The sequence below is a fragment of the Stomoxys calcitrans genome, chromosome 4, assembly GCF_963082655.1.
Source record: "Stomoxys calcitrans chromosome 4, idStoCalc2.1, whole genome shotgun sequence".
Classification (NCBI taxonomy): Eukaryota; Metazoa; Arthropoda; class Insecta; order Diptera; family Muscidae; genus Stomoxys; species Stomoxys calcitrans.
In genome coordinates, this window is record NC_081555.1 from 61,913,092 (window position 1) to 61,935,897 (window position 22,806).

Consider the following 22,806-nt stretch of genomic DNA (forward strand, 5'->3'; position numbering starts at 1 on the left):
GTACTTGACTTGAACGCAGAATAAGAGTGTCAATAACCTATGGTTATGTTCATCTTCTGCTCTGCTAACAAACGCACAATGTACAAACAATAACGCCATGACATGTATCGACAAAGTACATAAACAAATCTAATTAGATTTGTGTAAGTAGAAGATCAGTATGTTTGTACGTGTGTGTGTGTACGCCAAAGCAGCAGCAAAAGAACAACAGACATACATGCAGAAATATGAATATGTAAGTATGTATGTGCGTATCTACCGTTCTGCCTGTAAGTCTATATTAAAGTAACAGATCAAAGAATGTTAACAATCGTTTTGTGTGGCAGGGTTGCCATCCACAACATCTCCCCTTTTAGGATGTGTAGTCCCTGAAACGTTGAGGTGCACGTCTGACACGGCTGGAACGACGGACTGATGTTGAAGGGTGTGTAGGTGAAGGTTGTGTAGGTGTTGAAGGGTCACTGGAAGATTCACTTGGTCGTTGCAAAGTTGATGCCGGTGGGTCAAGAGTAGATGTAGATGTTGATGCTATTTCAGATGATGGACGTGTATTGCGAGGCGGTGGACATATCTCAAACATGTCAAACCAAGGGGTATTGCTTGTTGATGTGTCGTTGTGTCGCGTACGAAGCTGATTTGCATGCGATTTCATCATCTTGAAATAAGGGAACACCTTTATTTCCACTTCATAGTTCACTTTACCAATTTGCTTCTTGACTATTGCAGGTGCCCAGAAGAATTTGTTGTGTTTGTACACCTTTGCATAGACTTCAGCACCAATTGCAAAGTGTCTGGATTTTGTATTGAACTTCCGATTGTATTGCGCTTCCATCTTATCATTGCGCAGGAGTACGTCTTCTTTGGGCTTAAACAGCAAATCTAAATTTATTCTCACTTTCCTCCCCAGGAAAAGTTCTGAAGGAGATTTACCTCCAGGTGTGTTATTGTTGTCGGTTGCTCTGTAGTAGAGGAGAAATTCTCGTATGCCTTTGAGACTGTTTTGGTGTTTCTTTAAAGCACGTTTAAAAGTGTCAACAAAACGCTCAACTTGACCATTTGATTGCGGGTGGAATGGGGCGGTGCGAATATGCTCAATGCCGTTTTCACTACAAAACAAAACAAACTCTTGTGAAGTAAATTGAGTACCATTATCACTCACCAATGATTCTGGGAACCCAAATTTGGAACAATAGTCCCTGAGACACTCTATTGTTGATGACGACGTCATCGACTTCATTGGGTAGACTTCAGGGTACTTGGAGAAGGCATCAATGATCAAAAGATATGTTGACTGATTCACTGGACCAGCGAAATCAATATGAATGCGTTGCATGGGTCTTGTAGCAATGGGCCACGAATGCAGTGTTGTTCGTGGTGGTGATTTAGCTGTTGAGGCACATACATCGCATCTTTTGATTATGTCTTCTATATCCTTGTCAATATTCGGCCAGTACACGTAGCTTCGTGCCAATGATTTCGTGCGAACAATACCTTGGTGTCCTTTGTGTAGTTGTTTTAGTATACGCTGCCGCAGAGTCTTGGGGATGACCATTCTATCTTGGTATAGAACACAACCATCACATGCTGACAAACCTTCACGGCGTTGGAAAAAAACAAGCTCTTCGGGGGTCTTCGTGTCTGGCCAGGAATTTTGTAGATACTTGACGATGTTTTGAAGCGTATTATCATTTGATGTAGCTGAGCGGATCATATTGTGTGTGATGGGCAATGCTGTGATAGTGTCCTGAACAATATATTTGATCTCAGCTTCCATTTGAGCACATGCAATCACGACGTCTTCTTCGGGTTTTTCGTTTTTGTTGATTAGCCTGGATAAAATATCTGCGCAACCAAATTTCTGTGTTGGGGTATAGCTCAACTCAAAGTCGTAGGACATTAAAGTTAAAGCCCAACGTTGTAGTCGACTGGCTGTGTGCGTTGCTATACCCTTTTTGCTTCCAAAAATCGCTAATAACGGTTTATGATCGGTTCCAAGCTTGAAACGACGACCATACAGCATTTTGTGAAATTTGCTTACGGCAAAAACCAAGGCTAAACCCTCCTTCTCGATTTGCGAATAATTCCGCTCTGCTGGTGTCAAAGAACGTGACACATGATACACGGCCTTCTCGCCACCATCGGGGAAAACGTGGCAAATATAGGCGCCAATGCCTACATTCGATGCATCTGCTGCAACTTTGATTGGGAGTCTTGGGTCATAATGAGTCAGCATCAGTTGGGAACCCAGGATGTTTTTGAATTCCTGGAAGGAGTCTTCACAGGCCTTACTCCACTTCCATTCACGGTCCACTTTTAGCAAGTCGTCCATTGGTGCTCTTAAGTTGCGCATTTTCCGTATGAATTTCCCGTAGTAGTTTACTGCACCCAGGAAAGATCGAAGCTCTGAAACATTTGTTGGGGCTGGCATTTTCAAAATGGCGGAAATCTTCAAAGGGTCAGGACGAATTCCAGTGCCATCGACCTTATATCCAAGATAGGTGCAACTACGGGAAAAAAATGAACACTTATTAATGTTTATGGTAAGATTATACCTTTGGAACCGCTGGAAAACTTCATCGACTGCGTGTTGATTTTCCTCTTTTGATGGCGTTGCAATGATGACGTCATCAAGATAGGGATGTGCAAACTTAACTCCAGATAAAATTGTGTCAATTGCCTGTTGGAATGCCCCTGGTGCGGATTTGATCCCTGGTGCAAGTCGGTTGAATGTGTAGAGACCTCGGTGCGTGTTGATGGTGAGAATCTCTTTGGTGGCATCATCGACTTCCAGTTGCATGTAAGCATCCGTCAAATCAATTTGTGTGAAAAATTGGCAATTGTTGAAGTTGATAAAAATGTCATCAGGTAACGGCAATGGGTAGGTGTGAGGTTCCATACACTCATTCAATCCAGTGGAATAATCACCACATATGCGAACTTTACCGTTTGACCTCTTTACAACAACAATAGGTGCTGCCCATCTGGAGTAACTTACAGGTGTGATGATATTTGCCTGCTCCAGGCGTTGGAGTTCCTCATCTACTTGTTGTAAAGCGGCATAAGCGACGGGTCGTTTTGGTTTGAAGACGGGTTGTGAGTCTTGTTTGATTTTCAAATTGACCTTGAAAGTTGAGCAGTGTCCAGGTTGTGTGGAAAATATCGATGGATATTTGCTTTTGATATTTTCGATTTCCGACGTTGAAATTGTGTTGCAAATTGTGTCGATAGGCAAGCTCCAGATACCAAGTTTGTCCATTAGGTCAGTACCCATAACGTTCAACTTGTTGTTTGGGGTCACAAAAATTGTTGCTTTAATTGACTTGCCTTTAAATTCAACCTCCACTTCACACTGGCCCAAAAGGTTCAGTACATGGTCTGATGCGTCTCTGGCAATATGAGCTGGTTTCAGTAGCGTTGGCTTGTTTATTTGCATCCACATTCGGCGCGAAATTATTGTTATGTCTGCACCAGTGTCGAACTGCAAGCGCTGCTTGACGCCATTAATTTTGACGCTGACGTGCTTTCTATTTGCAGCAACATTTCTAACTGCAGTAACACTTATGTACTTGCGCTTTGCTATACTGCTTCTTTTTGCTTTTCTTCTCGCTGCGCTGTTTTGATGTTGCAGCGAAACAAGAACAGTAGCCTTCTTTGTGACCTACGATGCCACACTGCTCACACAAGTGTTTGCTGTAGCTGCAGTTTTTAGCGAAGTGCATTTCGCCACACTGCCAACATGGACGTCGCGGTTTTTCACTGGGTGCTGCGCTGCTCTGCTGCTTAACTTTGTGCTGTTTGTGATTGCGTTTGACTGTATGGACGACATTTTGTTCTACCACGGCGGCATCTTTCCTCAAGCTGAGCATACGATTTACCTCTGACACCATTTTGTCAATGGTAACCGTGTCTTCAGTGTTTCCTTCTAGAAAGTGCAATAGGCGGGCTCTAACATCAGCATCTTCTGGTGCTTGAAGTCCTCGCAGAAACATCAAGCACTTAAATTGATTCTCCGTCAGTTTGCCAAATTCGAAATTGTCACAATTTCGGTTTACCATGGCACCATATGTGAAGAAATCCATTTGTGTTGTCTTTGTAAACTGCATACATGCGACCCGTGAACTGAAAAGTGACTCTCTTCTTCCAAACAGTGTTTTGAGAGTGGACACTGTTGTCTCAAAGTTCAAGTCTCGAGGCACTTTTGGTAGCAAATAGTCGGCATATTTGTCAAAAACCTCCGGTTCCAGCTTCCGCAACACCAATTTCACTTTTTCGGCGTCAGCGAGTTTATTTGCATCTTCGCCGAAAAGATGATCATAGCGTGCGTACCAATTCTCGAACGTTTGGTTTGCCTCCGGATTATATACAAACTCCTTTATGCACTTGGACAGCATATCCATAACACCATCACTGCTTGTACTTGCCCCTCCGGATGGCTTTGCGATTGCCACCAACTGCTCCAACAACCTGGCTTGTTGCGCCAAAATAGATTGCAATAGTTGTTCTTCCATTTTTTTTTGTTAGTACGTTGTTGTACAATTTGAGAAAAAAAAAATTGTTTTTTTTTTTTTTTTTTTTTTGTATGAAAAAGACTGACGTCGTCAAAAAAACACTTGAAAATCGTTTAAGAATCACTTTAAATCCTCGTCGCCACTGTTGCGTCCCTTGCTTTTGAGTAAAGACACAGAATGTTTTATAAAACGTTATAAAACCATATTTATTAAAATCAAAATAACAAAGTTGAGGAGAGCTTAACTGGTGCACTTGTACTTGACTTGAACGCAGAATAAGAGTGTCAATAACCTATGGTTATGTTCATCTTCTGCTCTGCTAACAAACGCACAATGTACAAACAATAACGCCATGACATGTATCGACAAAGTACATAAACAAATCTAATTAGATTTGTGTAAGTAGAAGATCAGTATGTTTGTACGTGTGTGTGTGTACGCCAAAGCAGCAGCAAAAGAACAACAGACATACATGCAGAAATATGAATATGTAAGTATGTATGTGCGTATCTACCGTTCTGCCTGTAAGTCTATATTAAAGTAACAGATCAAAGAATGTTAACAATCGTTTTGTGTGGCAGGGTTGCCATCCACAACAGATGAATACTTTTTTTGACCGCTGTAAAACTTTTTAAATTTTCTGTAGTAGTAAAATGGTAGCATGTCACTATTTTCAAGAGAGTTAACATTTTCTCCAAATGTATAAATCCTGAAATCACGTTAATGAAGGACGATACTTTAGAAAACAGATCGTCAATTGGCTGCTCTGGTATTTTGAGCTGGAATACCGAGGAATAATAGCTCTGAAACTGCTCAGCTATGTCGGATCTGTTTGTGATGATGTTATCATTATGACAAATTCGTTGACAGAAAGGAGTTTTTATGCCCGGAAATTTTATATATCTCTTTGAAGGCGGATGGGCCAGGTTTTATATATGATAAACTTTCATTACATTTTTGAGCTTCCTCTATGCAAATTGTTTCCTTAAAAATTATTTTCAATTTTATTATTGTATTTCTTTAGCAAGAATTTTATACTCACAGCTAATTCGGTTTCCTTTGCGGTGAAATATTCTTTTAAGGTTTCTCTGCCATTGGTGTTTTATTTTAAGAAAATTCTTTGCCTTTTCTGATAGAGGAGGTTTCCCGCAACTTTCCGCGAGGCAAGAATCTTTGATTCGCAGCATCTAGGTCTGGTGAAAATTCTCGGAGAATTATTCAGGATGTTGGTGCTACCAATTTTCAACCTAAGCTTTATCGGAAAATGATCAGAAAATGTTGGAAATGAAGAAATAGTGAAGTTCTCTTTTCTTCGGTCGATAAGACGACAACTTATCAAGAAATGATCTAAGAAAGATGTCCCGTGAAGGTGAATTGTCAAAATTCTAACCACATCCAACGGGTTATCTGCCAGCCAATTATCAAGAATTTTCCCATTCGAATTACCCAAGTAACCACCACACGATGTATTCCTCGAATTTAAATATCCACATAGTATAAATTCATCATAATTCTTACAAATTTGCAGCAGTCTATCCAAATCCACTATCAAATTTTGCGGTGCATAGTTGCATAGAATGTACACGGATACGATCAAGTATTTGTAGAAGTTTTTGTTGCGCAAAATCTCTATTTGGATGAGAGAAGTATTGATTCCAACGCCTTCTAGATTTATCCTTTTATATAATATGGAGTTCTTGAACAGCCACACCAACGGGTGAGTTGGCATAAACAAAGTTATAACCATTTATTTGAATACGTTTGTATCTTCTCATGTGATATTCTTGGATAAATGTTATTTCTATGTCGTTACGGATGAGTATATTGCCAAGTTCTATGTGTCTACTTCTATCAACAAAAGATCGAACAATAAATGATAATAAATTTGAAATTCTTTGGTCCATATTGAGCTCTAACATTATTTAAAAGTCGTTGGCTTCAGTATTTGGCATGCTTTGGAAATCATTTAAAAATATGTTAATTTCCTGTTCCAGGGTTAATTCCTCTGGTTCTAGGAAATCTTCAGCCAGTTTAAAAAGTGCAACGCCAAAGGGTTTTGATTGGCAAGAAATTTGCTGTGATGTTACTGATTGGAAATGATTAGCAAATGATTTCCCTGGGGTTTGATTTGCATAACTCACTACATTGTTTACGTTGATTGCTGCAGTCTTCCTTACTTTGTTGCCTTGGCTATTTTATTTTGCCTTGCCGCTATATATTTTTTGTAAAATATTGGGTTGCCCAAAAAGTAATTGCGGATTTTTCATATAGTCGGCGTTGACAAATTTTTTCACAGCTTTTGACTCTGTAATTGCATTCTTTCTTCTGTCAGTTATCAGCTGTTACTTTTAGCTTGCTTTAGAAAAAAAGTGTAAAAAAGTATATTTGATTAAAGTTCATTCTTTGTTAGTTTTATCAAAAATGCATTTACTTTCTTTTAAAAAATCCGCAATTACTTTTTGGGCAACCCAATACATTACAATTACTTTTTGGGCAACCCAATACTCTATAGATTTGGCGGTTTTAAATTTTGTAACTTTTGCCACAGTATTGGGAGCTAACTTGTCCAAGTCCTGGATTATTCCATCAATATCGGAATCTGGATATAAACCACATATTATTAAGGACACTTGCTTAAGTTCATTTGGGGTAAAAGTATGCGCATTAATGCCCTTTGCATCCAAAAGGGCCATCATAGATTTTGTATATCAACATCAGCTAAGACACTTAATAAGCCAAATCTGTTCTGATCCTGAGTTGTATGGTTAGACAATCGAGCAGAAAGCTCATTAATGTTGATATTTAAAGGTGAAAGTGAATTTTCTAGGCAGAGGACCTTTTGCGATAATTTTTAACAATTGTCGAATTGTTGTTTATGCGTCTGTTGCATTCTTCAGCATCAGCCTGTTAAGCAGATGAAGTCGTCACTACAACTTTTTAAATCCAGGCATATTAAAAGCAGTGTCTGCAATTATGACGCCTGACAGTTATCTTATATATAAAAATCAATTGTTTGTTTGTATGTTTGTGTGTTCCTTATAGACTCAGAAACGACTGAACCGATTTTCTTGAAATTTTCACAGATGGTGCATAATGATCCCGTGGTGAAAATAGGGTACTACATTTTTTGATATATGACCCTCCCCTTACCCTAATTTTCAGAAACGCCAGATCTCGGAGATGGGTGGTGCGAACTAAGCGAAATTTGGTGTGCCCTCATATAGTACCCTAGAAATAAAAATTTGGTATCCAAATTTCAGATGGGGTACCTAGGGAGGCCGCCCCACCCTAAAACCTACCTACCTACCTAACATATATTTAGACCAAAACACCCCCCAAAACAGGACTTATTTACTGACCATGGGAATATGGGGCTTAAATAAAAGGTATTTGAGTGTAGAATTAGAATCTGATATCCAAATATGAGACCAAGTGTTTGGTCTCATGTTGTCCCCTTTGGGGGAGGTTCCCAAAAACCTCCCTCAAAGGGGACACATCTACGATCATAGCCACATGGGGCTCAAATGAAAGGTCTTTGGGAGTAAAGCACAAATCTGATATCAATATTCGGGAAAATGTTTATGGGGCAACCCCACCCCCACAACACCACCCAACCCCCAAAACACCCCTAAATTGGACATATTTACCGATCATGGCAATATGGGACTCAAATGAAAGGTATTTGCGAGTAGAATACAAATCTCATTTCCAAATGTGGGACCACGTTTCTGGGGGGTGGACCCCTTCCCCAAAAAACCCCCCAACAGGACTTATTTACTGACCATGGGAATATGGGGTTTAAATAAAAGGTATTTGAGTGCAGAATTAAAATCTGGTATCCAAATATGGGACCAAGTGTTTGGGGGGAGCCTCTCCCCAAAAACATCCCCCAAAGGGAACAAATTTACGATCATAGCAATATGGGGCTCAAATTAAAGGTCATTGGGAGTAAAGCACGAATCTGATATCAATATAGGCCTCCCCACCTCCATAACACCACCCAAATAGTAAGTATTTGCTGACTTTTGCAATATGAGGCTCAAATTTGAGGGTTTTTAGAGTGGAACACGAATCCGATATAAATTTTCAAGGCCAACTCATTGAGTGGCCATCCCCCAAAACACCCCCAAGCCGGTCACCTTTGCCGACTATGGAAATATGGGGCTCAAATTAAAGGTATTTGGGAGTAGACCACATATCTGATATCAACATTAGGGACCAACTGTCTAGGGCGCGTCCCACCACCATAACAATCCCCAAATAGGACGTATTTGCTCACCAAGACAATTTGGTTCATAAGAGAGTGATAAATACTTATAGTTTTTAGGGCCAATAACCCAAACCTGACATTTTTGCTGGTTGTTGCAATAAGGAGTTTAAATGAGATTAGAAAACGAATTCGAATTCGTTATATAGATATATGAGAATAGAGCACGTTGCTCATATATTTTCCGGGCTTAGTGTTTGGGCGACCACCCTAATCCTCAAAACACCCCTAAATCGGCCATATATACCGACCATGTCAATGTGCAGCTTAAATAAAAGGTATTGGGGGGTAGAGCAAGAATTGATACCCACTTTTGTGACCAATTTTCTGGGGGTCGACCCCTTTCCCAAAATATGGGGTTCAAATTAATAATATATATAGATATATGAGAATAGAGCACGTTGCTTACATATTTTTCGGGCTTAGTTTTTGGTGGGCCACACCAATCCCTAAATCAGCCATATTTACTGACCATGTCAATGTGGAGAATAAATGAAAGGTATTGGGGGTAGAGCAAGAATTGATACCCACTTTCGGGACCAATTTTCTGGGGGTCAACCCCTTTCCCAAAATACCCCACAATCAGCAATTTTTTAGTGACCATCGCAAAATGGGGCTAAAATAAAGGAATTTGGGAGTAGAATACGAATTTGATATCCAAATTTAGGAACACCCCGCTAAGGGTAAAAAATTTTCGACCATGCCAATATGTGGTATTTAAGATTAGAAAACGAATTTGATAACCTATTGTGGGCCATGTGTTTTGGGGACGCCCCATCTTGTAAACTCCCCTAAACCAATGGCAATATGGGGTTTAAATAAATGGTTTTTGAAAGAAGGGGACGATTTCAGGGCCAAGTGCCTGGGAGACCACCACACCCCCGAAAACACCCCTAAATCAGATATCATGAGAGTAGCGGGCTGAAGTAAAGTATTTTAAGAATGGAGTACACCTTACATTCAAACTTAAATTCGTAGACCAATAAAAATCATATGGGATTCGGACAAAGGCATTTATATTGTTAGTCAAGCGATATACTATTTTCGTATCATGGTATTTCACTAAAAGCTCTTTAATTGTCGAAAATAAATATTCCAAGGAAACTTTTGTTCCATATAAAGTATAAGAAGGCGCAGCGGAGCGGTCCCGGGTCAGCTAGTATATTATAATTTCAATAAAATTTGATAAAGATTTTCAGCATACACAAAAAGAACCTAAGATCAGTTTCCGGTAGCCACACTTTTTTAAAGAACATTTCATTTGAGCTGCGTGCATGCAAGCGAAATTTTCGATAACGGTACCGGTACTGAATGCGACAAGTTTTGATAGTAATGTACCGTCTCAAATGCCTTGAAGATATCAAGAGCCACAAACTTTCTATCTCCAAGCTGGCGGATTGAGGGACTCCAACGTTTAGACAGAAATGTCATGAGGTCGCCCATAGAGCGATTTCTGCGGAACCCATACTGTTGGTCGCTAAGAAGGCCATTAGACTCTTAATACTTCACAAGATGGAGAGAGCGAAGCATATCGCAATTGGGCGGTAATTTCCAGGGCTTTTCGCATCACCATTCTTGGGCATTGGCTTAACGTTCGCAACCTTCCAAAGAGCCGGAGAGGCATAATGGACGACAAGCGCCGAAGAATACTTGCCCAAGGCAAGTGTTGATATGTCGTACCGGCCGGGGTTTTATTTACTTCGAGATTTTCAAAAAACCTTTTAACTCCACGAGTTCGAAAAAATATGTATTTCATTGCCAATGCTGAAGCAAGACATAGAAGCCCTTTGTGTGGTGAATTCATTCGTTGCTGCTAGTCATCTCAGTGAGAGCAGTGTGGTAGCGACACGATTGATTTGTTGTTTTGGTTTGATTGCAGAGTGGAACAAAGTTAAGTGTAATGTTGTTTTTATTGTTTTTTGTTATAAGGGTAGTACTACACCTTTTTTGATGAAAAAATTACGAAAATCGTTCTTTCGGTGATTTGACAAGGTTACCACATTAGATTTTTTTTTTTTTTTGGGTTTCTTTAGCCAAAATGTTGCCATTTACATGAAAAATTAATATGACATCAAACATTTTATCAGCTGCTTACGTGCATGTGAACACACAGATGTGAGTGTGTGGGTCGTACTAAAATTCATGTATGTGTGGTAATTTCAACCAAAACCCGACATTTCGTAATTAATAAATAATGAAATACAAAACAATTTAAAGATACAAATGCAGCATTTATTTGTAAAAATAATTAGATTTTGTTAAAACATTCTTTACAAATATGATGGCCATATATTATATTATATTACTATCAGGATTCACTAGTGCGAACACAATTGGCCCAAGTGGCCAAGTAAAGTGGATAGCGTATGAGGTTCCTAGAGGCACGACCTTTAAACTGTTTGTCTATATTTAACAATTACAGCAACGAAAAAACCATGACAATTACCAGGTAGTGTACCGTAAACAGCTGAAGTGCACTATCTGTCATCGGGTTTTGGATATATGTGTGTATTATAGTTAGGAACCAAAACACACAAACAACGAAAAATGGCGTGAACTTGTAACTTACACAAAATCAAAGTTGCACTAATCACTGATTTTGACAGATAGTGCACTCAATATTTTATTGTTGGGCAATTGCCAGTACCTGTAAATGAATGTGCCTTGGAAAAACTACATTATAACATTTATCTTTTGAAGTTTATTCTTACAGTGCGAATTCAGAAGTGTGACATTTAAAATTTTATCGGCTAGGAGGATGTGATCACCTTATTAATCCGCCGCCTTAATAATTTCCTTTTTTCTATGTTTAAATACCTAAATTTTTCGTCGATCCTTATTTTAATTTCCTTTTTGCACATACCTACTTAAGTTTCTTTTGGCAATGGTGTAGTAACTTTTGAACATAAGTAAAATTTGTATGCAGTAAAAGTACATGTTGGATTAGTAACTTCTAATTTTAAATAACCATGAACTTGTGGGCAGGGCATTCGCTGGCTTATCATTAAACAAACAGACATAGTTGTTAGTGCAAATGTTTAAATTCATTCCACCTAGAATTTATCCTTATAAAAAATGTCCGATAAGAAAATGGGAGATAGTAAAGAAAATCTTTCATTCGCGTTCTCCATCATTGTATTGTACAATAGATTGTGACAATCGGACAATCATCCCAAATGGGATGAAGCCAGCAGCAAATAAAACTACATTATCCATGCATGACAAAACCTTGGGAGTTTTCTTTGGTTCAGGGTGAGCTTCTTCAATCGCATTTGAAGTTGTTGATTTCGAAACGGAAATATGTTTAAAAATGTGTTTATTTGGGTCGAAGAATTCATTTTCGATATTTATTTTTATCTGGAACTAGATGTCATATAAATGGTGCTATTACTTATTTTAATAAAAAAAAGTAATGTTTTAACTGCTTTAGTCATAATATTCTATAAAAAAATTGTGTTAATTCGTTGAGAATTACTCACTGAACTAACAAAAACCTCAGGTTTTGTTATAGATAATGTCAACTTACATTTACAATTTGTCTCATCCCATTTCCATTATTAAAGTTCTATTTTGTATCACTGTGTTATACAAAATAAAATAGATATGTGGTTAGGAAGGGGCTTCGGACTGTTCCATCAACAGCTGATTACGAAAAAATAGATAAAATTCACAAGATTTCTACACCAACGAATGAATACGCTGGCAATTTATTGATTTAATATGCAAAATAAAGATTTCTTTGTTTGTTATTTTTGATTCGAAATAAATTTAAGATTATTTGGGTGCAAGAGAGGCGGTGCAGAAACATTCATACTTGCCTGCATGTACATACATATGTACGCCAGACAGCGATACATTTAAAACAACATCACACACCACTTGTCTACCACAGTCCCTCCTAGACCACGACCTATGGAAAATATAAATAAAAATCGCGAGTTGTTAAACAAAGAGAACCAAACAACGCAATAACAAAACAAGTTCTAGGAGTACTGGCGGTGTTGTAGAGCATTTTGGCGATTTCGTTGAACGTCTTGGAATGGAGCTTATTGCTAAGTTTGTTTTGCCAGCGAGTAGACGTGTTTTGTTTTTCGCTAAGCCCACGACAGGTGTGATTTGGATTGAACGGTGTCATAGATCAGAGGACGGATAGCACAGTGATACAGACTCATATTACTCTCATACATTTATATATATTTTGTGACAACAACTAAACATTCCTCCATCGGCAAATTTTTAATCAAAATAGTTTTGTAGTGGCTGTTATTTTCTTACTCGTAGGATTACTAGGTGCTTTCAATAATCATTCAACCGCACAAATGCTTTCAACCACTGCAACTTCTTGTGTCGATCGTAGTGTACATTCAGCCAATATCGATGAAATTCACAATGTACCTATGAATGTCATTCACCGGCCAATACCCCCAGTGCTAGATGAAAACAAAGTGAAATCAATAATGGAGACCTTAGAGGTAAAATATTTGGATCGCATTAAAAAAGTTGTCTTTAAGATTTTTTCTTTTGCTTTCCATTAACCCCTACAGAGTGAAAAAACCTCCGATAATGTACCACCGATAGATGTCTTGTGGATCAAGGGGTCGAAGGGAGGAAACTACTTTTATAGTTTTGGTGGTTGTCATCGTTTTGAGGCCTATAAGCGTCTTAACCGTGATACCATAAAAGCAAAACTAGTAAATTCTACTCTGTCCGACTTGTACACCTATATGGGATCGAGTACACCCAAAAACTTGGTATGATTATTAATGTGCAAATATAGAAGACTTGTTTTGGCTTAGTATTAAGTGTTATATAAACAAATGCATTTCTTTTTAACTTAAGCTTTATGTTTTATTTTTTCTACATCTAAATTAAAATGATAGGTCCAAGTTCTAGTTTGGCCAAAAACAAACACTGATAACAATGTACAAAAACATCCAAAACTTTATAGAACTCACCAATTGAAAGTCGCATACATATTTTGTTTGCACAGGTAATTGTCTATTTTAATATTTATCAATAACGAGCCGCACAAACTAGAAACAATAAAACAACAATAGGACACGTACATCTGGATTGTAGAATTATAAACATAATCGTCATCCAATATTGAACACACTAGAGCAATTTTAATGAGTTTTTAGAAAATTCCATCCTATGTTATTTTGAATTCTTTTGTTTTGCTGTTACGAGTTAATTTATTTTCAGTTCACAGTTCAGTAAGCTAATGATTCTCGTATCTCAACTAGGTGACAATCAATAGCCAAATCAATCAATCTAAATGAGTTTAGCATGTTAGCTTCGACGCTAAACTCATAAGTTCAAATCCCGGCGAGAACATCGGATATTGTTGTTGTTGTAGCGATCCTCGTCAGCCGCCTATAAGTGAGCAAGTCTAAACGTTCCGGTCTAAACAACCGATCGCCACGAGAACTGATGCACATTGTTTATTGAAGGGCGCAATCTAAGAAACTTCTCCCCATTCTCCGCCATTCTGCCTGCCTGCCAGGTCCCTTGCACTCATTGATATGTGAGAAGTTTGCCTCCGATAACTGAATGGAATGGGATTATTTTTTTATCAGATAACTACTTGTTTTTATTATTTGAAATATTGTATATCTATCAATGTATAGCCAGGGAAAGCGAGTTTTGATTAAAAAATTTTATTGTTTTCGGAACATATACCTAAGTTAGCTGAAAAATTTAACAAATTGAATGAACATCTCCACTACTTGATCATAAGTAACACTTTAAAAAATTGTTCTGTGCAAGGAGAGGTACTACATAGCTATAAAGTTCAAATTGCACTGGATATCTATCAGATGTCATAGTTACGCAGTTGTTGGCATGTCTGTCTATGGCGCCGAGCGCCTGGGTTCGATTTCGGGCGAGAACATGAGACAACATTATATTCTCGCGGTTCTTCGTACCTGATTGAGCCAATGGAGTCCTTCGTCGATAAGGGCTGCCGCCTCAGCGTTCAACACACTTCTCGAACAACAACATTTGTAAGGTATTCAGCTCCAATTCAGCAGTAAAAATTAAATCCTCCTGATTAAACTTAAACTTGCATCGGAGAGCACTCATTTATATGAGAAAAGTATTCACACTGCGGCGGCAGCCCTTGCCGATGGAGGAATTCATCGGGTCAATCCGGTACATACAACCGACTGTCATGGGATTTCCTTATGAAATGGTAAGGAATTTTTGTTTTTTGGTGCATAGCAGTAGAGAATACTGGATAACGTTACCTCTCCAAATAACAGAGCTGTACCATGAGCCGTATGAATGAGAGCAATGCTATTGTCCCAAGCGCCAATCAAGATTTTTTTTTAGAATTATGGGTGACCGCACATTAAGTTAGAAGCGTAAAATGTATGACTAATAACTAAAGTAATACCTTGTATTGTATTTACATATGTAAAACAAGGAAAGGTAAGGAAAAAATACCTTACACCGATACTAAGTTTAAATTGGGCGATATCATTATGATTGCTTTATCTAAATCTGAACCAATTTTGAAGGATGTTGGCGAAGGTGTTCAAAAAGGTGACGCATATATAATGGAAGCAATCATTTTTGTAATTGAATCCAAATTTTTTCAATTAGGATCGTAGTTGAAATTCTGACAATTTTCAATTAAAAAATTAATTGATTCAATAATTTTTTTAATAGTCCTAAAAATTTTTATATATAAAATGTAATTGAAAATTTATTATCTTTTAATTAAACAATAACGGCCAAGACCACAAGCTTGTTTCTTTTTGTCACTCAATTCGTTTTCCAATTCATTAAAAACAACTGATTTTATAGAGGGAAAACAGCTGAGTGGGCGAACAAAACGAGTGACAAAAAAATGTTAGTGGTCTAGCAGTAAATTCGTTGAATAATTTTTATCGGAATCGGAAACATTTTAAGACCCAAAAGCAAAGCTACGACTCTCAGTTTATATAAATACTCTTTAAATATAGATGATAAAACTCCCACACAAACACTCTTTCGACTAAATTTTTAAATATCTGGGCGCAATTCTAATCTTACTAATGATCAAAATATGCATACTAAAGGAATAACGGCTTCTTTAGCATCGTTCTAATTATAATATATTCCAAAAAAAGTTACTGCCTCGCTACTCTTTCTTTTATAATTCGGAAAACCATATTTTCGGTTTCATTTTTGCAAAGACCACCGGAGGAGTTTTGTTTCTAAGGAGTGATGATGAATCCAAACATAAACCTCAAACTCATCTGTTAAGAAAGTTCATCGCGCGCTTCTTCCATTATACGACGAAGCTCATTTTTGGCTCAATGGGTACGTAAATAAGCAGAATTATCGATTTTGGAGTGAAGATCAGCCAGAAGCATTGCAAGAGCTACCAATGAATCCAGGAAAAGTCACAGTTTGGGCGGTTTATGGGCTGGTGGCATCATTGGATAGTACTTCTTCAAAGATGATGTGAATCGTAAAGTAACTGTGGATGCTGAGCGTTATCGTGAGATGATATCCAACTTTTTTCTGCCCAAAATGCAAGGCTTGACTTGCATGACTTGCGGTTTCAACAAGATGGTACCACATAGCACGCATAAAAATTGACTTATTGAGTGGGGAATTCGGTGAACATTTTATTTCACTTTCGGGACTGATCAATTGGCCGCCTAGATCGTGCGATTTAAAGCCTTAATACTGGTGCTATGTTAAAGCTCCATTCTATACAGACAAGCCCGCTTCAATAGACGCATTTGAAGACAACATTGAAGCATTTATTCGAGAGATACCGGCCGAAATGTTTAAAAGTGTATGTCAAAGTTGGACTTAGCGGATGGACCATTTGAGGCGCAGCCAAGGTTAACATTTGCATGAAATAATTTTCTAACATTAAATTATATGGACCGTACTATCGATTCAAATAAATATTTCTTGCATTTTTCTGAATTTTATGTATTTGTTTAACTTTCTTTCTTATAGCTCCTTTAAATGGTGACTTTATAACATAACATTTGAATGTTTTCAATTAAATTTTTAATTGATCTAATTAAAAACTTAATTTGATATTTCGAAAATATCAATCATTTTTTGATGGGATCAATTAAAAAATTAATTGAAAATTTTAAAAACCAATTCTTTAATCGTATCAATTAAAATATTAGTTGGAAATTTCAAATATCTTCAATCAATTTTTTAATTGAAAATGCAATTATTTTAATTGAAAACTTTTTCAACCACCTTTTCAAAAACTGATTGATACCATCATTTTCGTGATTGAAGAAGTTTCAATTAAAAAATTAATTGGATCAATTAATTTCGTGATTGAAACCGATTTTTATTTTTTCTGTGTATTTTTTTTTTTTCTGTGCGATTTTATAAAGAAATGATGTCAGACGCTGAAGAAAATATTGTGCTAAATTTGAAGAAGGTCAATAAAAGAGGTTGTGAATTCTCTAGAAGTGAAAATAAGACGGTACAAGTGTCCTGACTTTTCTTTTCCCTCTGGATTTCGTATAAGAGCATTTTATTTGGGAGTGATTACTTTGAAGCGGGCGAAATAGATATTCATGAATGTAATACCAAATTCATAATTTATTTTTTTCAACAAACGACGTATATTGGATATAGCATCAAATTTTGAATAACTAAAGGGTGATTTTTTTGAGGTTAGGATTTTCATGCATTAGTATTTGACAGATCACGTGGGATTTCAGACATGGTGTCAAAGAGAAAGATGCTCAGTATGCTTTGACATTTCATCATGAATAGACTTACTAACGAGCAACGCTTGCAAATCATTGAATTTTATTACCAAAATCAGTGTTCGGTTCGAAATGTGTTCAAATTTTGACAAATTTTGTTCAGCGATGAGGCTCATTTCTGGTTGAATGGCTACGTAAATAAGCAAAATTGCCGCATTTGGAGTGAAGAGCAACCAGAAGCCGTTCAAGAACTGCCCATGCATCCCGAAAAATGCACTGTTTGGTGTGGTTTGTACGCTGGTGGAATCATTGGACCGTATTTTTTCAAAGATGCTGTTGGACGCAACGTTACGGTGAATGAACACATTTCGAACCGAACACTGATTTTGGTAATAAAATTCAATGATTTGCAAGCGTTGCTCGTTAGTAAGTCTATTCATGATGAAATGTCAAAGCATACTGAGCATCTTTCTCTTTGACACCATGTCTGAAATCCCACGTGATCTGTCAAATACTAATGCATGAAAATCCTAACCTCAAAAAAATCACCCTTTACATAGTATTTTCTGCACTCTTCTAATTCACTAGTAAAAAAATCCTGGCACGGAATAGTTGCGAGCACCACACAGACTGGAACATTGAGGTCCGATCCCTGTAGTGTTCATTGCTTTCACGAGAAGCTTAGCTGCGAGCTACCGGGCGCGACCACAGATTGCGGATAGTGGGATTCTTCATACGGAGTAGCTGCAACTGCAGCCGCGGTCAATAAGCGGTATCGAGCGGAGTCTCAGTGAGAGGTCGGACGGCACTGGCTCCTGCGCAAATATTGAGTGCCTATGATGTTCGATGTGACAAGGCGGGTACATTTCCTAAACATTATGTAATATTGCGTTCGTTTATTCTTTTATAAATTCCGTTTTGGATTGGTATCTACAGCAAACTGCAGCGTTACTTCCAATAAAAAAAACTACAGCCAATATAATGAATTAAAAAATATGTATGATGTAATTTTACCCACATTGATATGTGGAGGTAGAGTCCGTCGTCGATCTCCGTAGGTGAGCAAGCTCGTTCCTGTCCATAGGACCGATCGCTGCGGGAACGTAGTAACCGTTGGTTATGTAAAGTCGCCAATAACTCGCTTTGCATATCGAGTATCACAGGCACTCAGTATTTAAGCAAGAGCCAGTCGCGCCCATCCTCTCACTTACCCTCTCCACACGATATTGTTGATTGTCCGCGACTGCAATTGCAGCTACTCCGTATACGTGTAAAATGTTTATTTCAATTTTATTTTTGTTGTTGTTTTATTTATTAATTATTAAGATCCATTGTTATGAAAAAAGGTTATTCAATTCACAGGATTCACCACATAAAAGAAGCTTTTTCCCTCAAAATTCGTAGGCCATATTTTTCCCACTCCTCTGCAAGTAGCCATAGTTCTTGGGCACTATCTAAAATAGACAAAATGGCAGCTCCTTTCCAAGCAATCATACTTGCATCCATTTCCTTAACACAAACGTTTACCTCATGTGGTAGATTTTCACCCGAACGCACATGCAGTATGATTTTTTGTTCCAGCCATTTCGAGAAACCATTTAATTTACTTCCACCACCTACAAGTAAAATGCTGCCATACATTTTACGTTTTAAATCATCGGAAAGACAACGATCAATGCTGCGAACAATGGCTAAATCAATAGAAACAATTTGACCACTGGTAGATGAATAATAAATTTGTTCTTCTTTATCTGTATTACGCACATTGGCCAAACGATCGTCTACATCAAAGTTATCTACTACAACCAGTTCATCGTCGGGTGTATCACCGGTAATAGGCATTACTCCGTCAAGTAGCTGATCTCCCCTGCCATTGCGAACACGCCCAGTTTCCCTTATGTATTCTGCATCGAAACAATCTTCTGGGTCAGATTGTTGACTGCAGCGTATCTGTAGACGTACAAGCTTTGGCTTGCCTGTAATGTTTAGTAATTCTGTATGAAAGAGTGACAATGGCGCCACAACGCATTCATCGCCCATTTGAAATGTATAACGCAATCGCTTTGTCCGTTTTCTGACCTGCATATTACATAGGACGAATGAATTATTACATTATTGCTGCAAATATACAATAGATCATACCTCGAAAGTTTTTTCTTGCGCCCCACATACCTCCAGATTTAAATGACAATATTGTTCCTTTAAATTCTTTATGAGAGCAGCATCAGAGTAATCATTGTCGATATTACATTCTTTATAGGGAAAACTGCACTTCTTGAGCAAAGCAAACAGTACTTGCGTCACATCACCGCTACCATAACCCAAACGAACCCTAGTATCTGGGTGAGAAATACCATCCTCAACGCACGAAATCGAACATTTTTGGTCGCCCAAATCAACCACGCACGCATAGCCTAAGCCAGCTCCATAAGTTGAGCAAACGTGATCTTGCACTAATATGCATGCACGAAATCTCAAGCGCTGCAACAGTAATGTTACCATTTCTTTTAGAACACTTCTGTTGTAGACATCATTAATGACTAAAACGGCACCATACTGTTCGAGAGATTTGCGAGAAATAGCCATTCGATTTTCAATTGCATATGCCCAAATTGATTCCAAGTCTGAGAGCACAGAGCTGAAGGATCCTCCGACGTTGGCATGCAAATTAAGCTCACCTCTCTTCATGGGAAAGTGGATGTTATAGTCTTTGATTTCATTGGCTCCCAACATTAATATTTCTTCGTCAAAAATGTTCTCCTTCAATTGCTTTGTCGTTGTTACATCTTCCTTAACCATCTTACTTTTCTCACTTTTTCCAGCACTATCAAAAGGTAGCTCCTCTGGTAATGACCGTCTATTGAATGTGGCGATTTGCTGGGGTGGTGTGGCTATGCGTAGTCTTTTCGCACCACCACCACGGTCTTCGTATTGTGTTACATGAGATTGAATGGAGTGCGAAACATGAAGTCTGCTTTCCTCGAATTCTTGAATTGTTTCGCTACTTGCGGAAATGGTCGATGGTTGGAGTGGGTCATGATATTCTGTGTTATATTGGTGTGAATCTTTACGTCGCCTTCCAATTCCATGGAGTATTGTAATAGGATTCAACTCACCAGCGCGCCCAATTCTTAAATTAAGAGATCCTGGATGAATAACAATAATTTTCTGGACCTTCATGCTCTTGTCTTGAGTCCGAAGATGGTCAGTACCGGATGGTAGAGATAGCTGTACATAGTTGTTGTTGTACCGAGACGTGTTCACGAAATAAGGTATGTTCGAGCACTTACAGTACGGCAGAGTCATGGTTGAATTAAGAAGGTTGACTCACTTGCCCAGCTGATGGAATAGTTCAAATCCAGAGTTGTTCCTAATCCAACTAGAACCTCAAATGCTTAGTTTGGACTTAAATTTTTTCACATCCTGATTGTTTCAGTTTATAATTTACTCGTTTATAATCAGAAATCTTTTGATCTTGTGGATGCTACACATGATAATGCAAATAAAAACTAGAATGTCAATTAGGAAGTGTCCAGAAATTTGACAGCCTATTGGGAATTGGCGCCACCATCGCCACATCGTTGTATCGCAGAATTATTTTTTCAATATATAAACAATCAAATGTAACAAGACATTTAAGCAGAAATTTCACTCCTAAGAATTTTCTCTAGAAACATGACAGAAGAACTTGTAACTGGTTTCAGTCGTCGATTTTATGCCAATCCAGGATGCACTTATAAGGTGAGGTCATGCGAACAGCTGAGTACAATTTTTTTTATATTTGTTTTGATTTTGCAGTGATTAATTTCAAAAATCTTAAAAAGATGTTCTATTTGATAGGATATTCTACAAATAAGCAACTAAACACTGTTATAATGATGAAAATACAAATATTAAACACTTTTGGAGAAGATAAGATGAAAAACAAAGTTAATTTCTAAAACCACTTTGACATTTCAAATTATAGCATTTGCCACTCAGGGTAGTTTCGTGGGGGGTAGATTTTTGTTGTTTTGCTAATGACTCTATCTCTTAATTGTACCATGACGCCAATCCAAATTTCATTACGAAACCTCTTTCCTAATTGAAGCTAGACTTTTCCCTATTCGGGAGCTCTATTCTTGGGAACTTTTCGTTGTTAATGGGTTAATGCTAAAATATATTCATTTACAGGTAGTGGCAGTTGCCCAACAATAAAATCAGTGATTAGTGCAACTCTGATTTTGCGTATGTAACTAGCAAAATATATATATATATATATATATATATATATATATATATATATATATATATATATATATATATATATATATATATATATATATATATATATATATATATATATATATATATATATATATATATATATATATTTTTTTTTTTTTTTAGAAATATATTTATTTATATTGTTACGTTTTTATTCATGGCGAAACAATTAAAGGTGGTCTCATTTGTACAACAACCACAAATCATATGGTGCAATCTGCCATATTGTCATCAAGCTGATCGACGTTTAGCCAACACACACAAAGAAATTTGTGTGAGTGTGTGTATACATGTGCGTACATGAGCAGAGAATATGCAAGAAAGAAGATAACAACAAATAGAATGCAAACTAAAATCTGTCATCTTAATACCTTCAAACCTGGCCGGCTGTTAGCAGCAATTAGCATGAGACCACCTTTTAAATCCGCCTTGTATTTACTGTAGACGTTTTACTTCCAATTGAAACACTGTTCGTTTATAATTACTACCTTGAGTGGCAAATGTCGTGAATTGAAATGTCAAAATGGATTTAGAAATACACTTTGTTTTACAACTTATCTTCTTCAAATGTGTTTTATATTTGTATTTTCATCATTATTACACAGTTTTTTGCTTATGTATGAATATCGGATCAAATAGAAAACCTTTTTAAAATTTAGGAAAAAAGATTTACTACATACTCAAAACAAATATAAAAAAATTGTACTCGGCTGTTCGCATGACCTCACCTTATAAGTGCATCTTGACAATTCCCTAACTGCTGTCAGATAAACCTAAGTATTCTGTTCAGCTTTTCAAGCGGAGTGCTGTCAAACTCCATATAAAAAAGTCGGTGAAACGTTGTCTAAAAATAAGCGGAGAAATAATGCTCTGTGAGGGAAAAAATCAAAGTGGCAACACTTAAAACCGGCATCATGTTTGTATGTTTAGTTGTTTAAATGGTTAGTTTTCTTTACTTATTTGCGAAAAAATAAATTGAATTGAGAAAACAATAAGTGCAGATAAAAAACCTGTTTTGGTATAGAAATGTGTCTTGTGAGGAATCACTAGAACTACTTGTAGAAATTTGGGAAATTTTCCA

The 22,806-nt window shown here is 37.4% G+C and overlaps 3 protein-coding genes across 12 annotated transcripts; 1 reads left to right on the forward strand and 2 right to left on the reverse strand.

Annotated features, from left to right (window-relative positions):
• Positions 1-352: 352 nt before the first annotated feature.
• On the reverse strand, positions 353-4,508 carry LOC131996943 (uncharacterized protein K02A2.6-like). Its single transcript, XM_059367146.1, has 3 exons — positions 3,583-4,508; positions 2,553-3,524; positions 353-2,504 (listed from the first exon to the last, which is right to left on the reverse strand). The coding sequence occupies exons 1-3, from the start codon at positions 4,506-4,508 to the stop codon at positions 353-355; spliced, it is 4,050 nt and encodes a 1,349-aa protein (XP_059223129.1).
• Positions 4,509-11,688: 7,180 nt separating this feature from the next.
• On the forward strand, positions 11,689-16,709 carry LOC106084421 (putative sulfiredoxin). Of its 9 annotated transcripts, none has more exons than XM_013248099.2 (5): positions 11,689-11,799; positions 13,057-13,247; positions 13,320-13,526; positions 13,656-13,765; positions 15,957-16,042. In XM_013248099.2, the coding sequence occupies exons 2-5, from the start codon at positions 13,095-13,097 to the stop codon at positions 15,979-15,981; spliced, it is 495 nt and encodes a 164-aa protein (XP_013103553.1). In that variant the 5' UTR covers positions 11,689-11,799; positions 13,057-13,094; the 3' UTR covers positions 15,982-16,042. The 9 variants fall into 9 exon arrangements, with proteins under 9 accessions (XP_013103553.1, XP_013103549.1, XP_059223607.1 ...); XM_013248095.2 differs by lacking the exon at positions 11,689-11,799 and adding an exon at positions 11,906-12,027 and having other exon boundaries at positions 15,957-16,040; XM_059367624.1 differs by lacking the exon at positions 11,689-11,799 and adding an exon at positions 11,979-12,027 and having other exon boundaries at positions 13,033-13,247; positions 15,957-16,040.
• Positions 16,710-18,735: 2,026 nt separating this feature from the next.
• On the reverse strand, positions 18,736-20,748 carry LOC106084412 (actin-related protein 8). Of its 2 annotated transcripts, XM_013248081.2 has the most exons (3): positions 20,576-20,748; positions 19,602-20,503; positions 18,736-19,538 (listed from the first exon to the last, which is right to left on the reverse strand). In XM_013248081.2, the coding sequence occupies exons 1-3, from the start codon at positions 20,637-20,639 to the stop codon at positions 18,825-18,827; spliced, it is 1,680 nt and encodes a 559-aa protein (XP_013103535.2). In that variant the 5' UTR covers positions 20,640-20,748; the 3' UTR covers positions 18,736-18,824. The 2 variants fall into 2 exon arrangements, with proteins under 2 accessions (XP_013103535.2, XP_013103534.2); XM_013248080.2 differs by having other exon boundaries at positions 19,602-20,747.
• Between the last annotated feature and the right edge of the window lie 2,058 nt (positions 20,749-22,806).

What these genes read in the sequence shown, in the direction of transcription:
- LOC131996943 (XM_059367146.1), bottom strand. Translation starts at nt 4,508, where the DNA reads ATGGAAGAACAACTATTGCAATCTATTTTGGCGCAACAAGCCAGGTTG. An exon ending in AAGAAAAGCAAAAAGAAGCA is followed by an intron (nt 3,525 to 3,582) that starts GTATAGCAAAGC and finishes TGCTGCAAATAG; the next exon opens with AAAGCACGTCAGCGTCAAAA. An exon ending in GTTTTCCAGCGGTTCCAAAG is followed by an intron (nt 2,505 to 2,552) that starts GTATAATCTTAC and finishes TTTTTCCCGTAG; the next exon opens with TTGCACCTATCTTGGATATA.
- LOC106084421 (XM_059367623.1), top strand. Translation starts at nt 12,815, where the DNA reads ATGGAGCTTATTGCTAAGTTTGTTTTGCCAGCGAGTAGACGTGTTTTG. An exon ending in CAATAATGGAGACCTTAGAG is followed by an intron (nt 13,248 to 13,319) that starts GTAAAATATTTG and finishes TAACCCCTACAG; the next exon opens with AGTGAAAAAACCTCCGATAA. An exon ending in CGAGTACACCCAAAAACTTG is followed by an intron (nt 13,527 to 15,956) that starts GTATGATTATTA and finishes ATTTTTGCAAAG; the next exon opens with ACCACCGGAGGAGTTTTGTT.
- LOC106084412 (XM_013248080.2), bottom strand. Translation starts at nt 20,639, where the DNA reads ATGAAGGTCCAGAAAATTATTGTTATTCATCCAGGATCTCTTAATTTA. An exon ending in CGCAAGAAAAAACTTTCGAG is followed by an intron (nt 19,539 to 19,601) that starts GTATGATCTATT and finishes TGTAATATGCAG; the next exon opens with GTCAGAAAACGGACAAAGCG.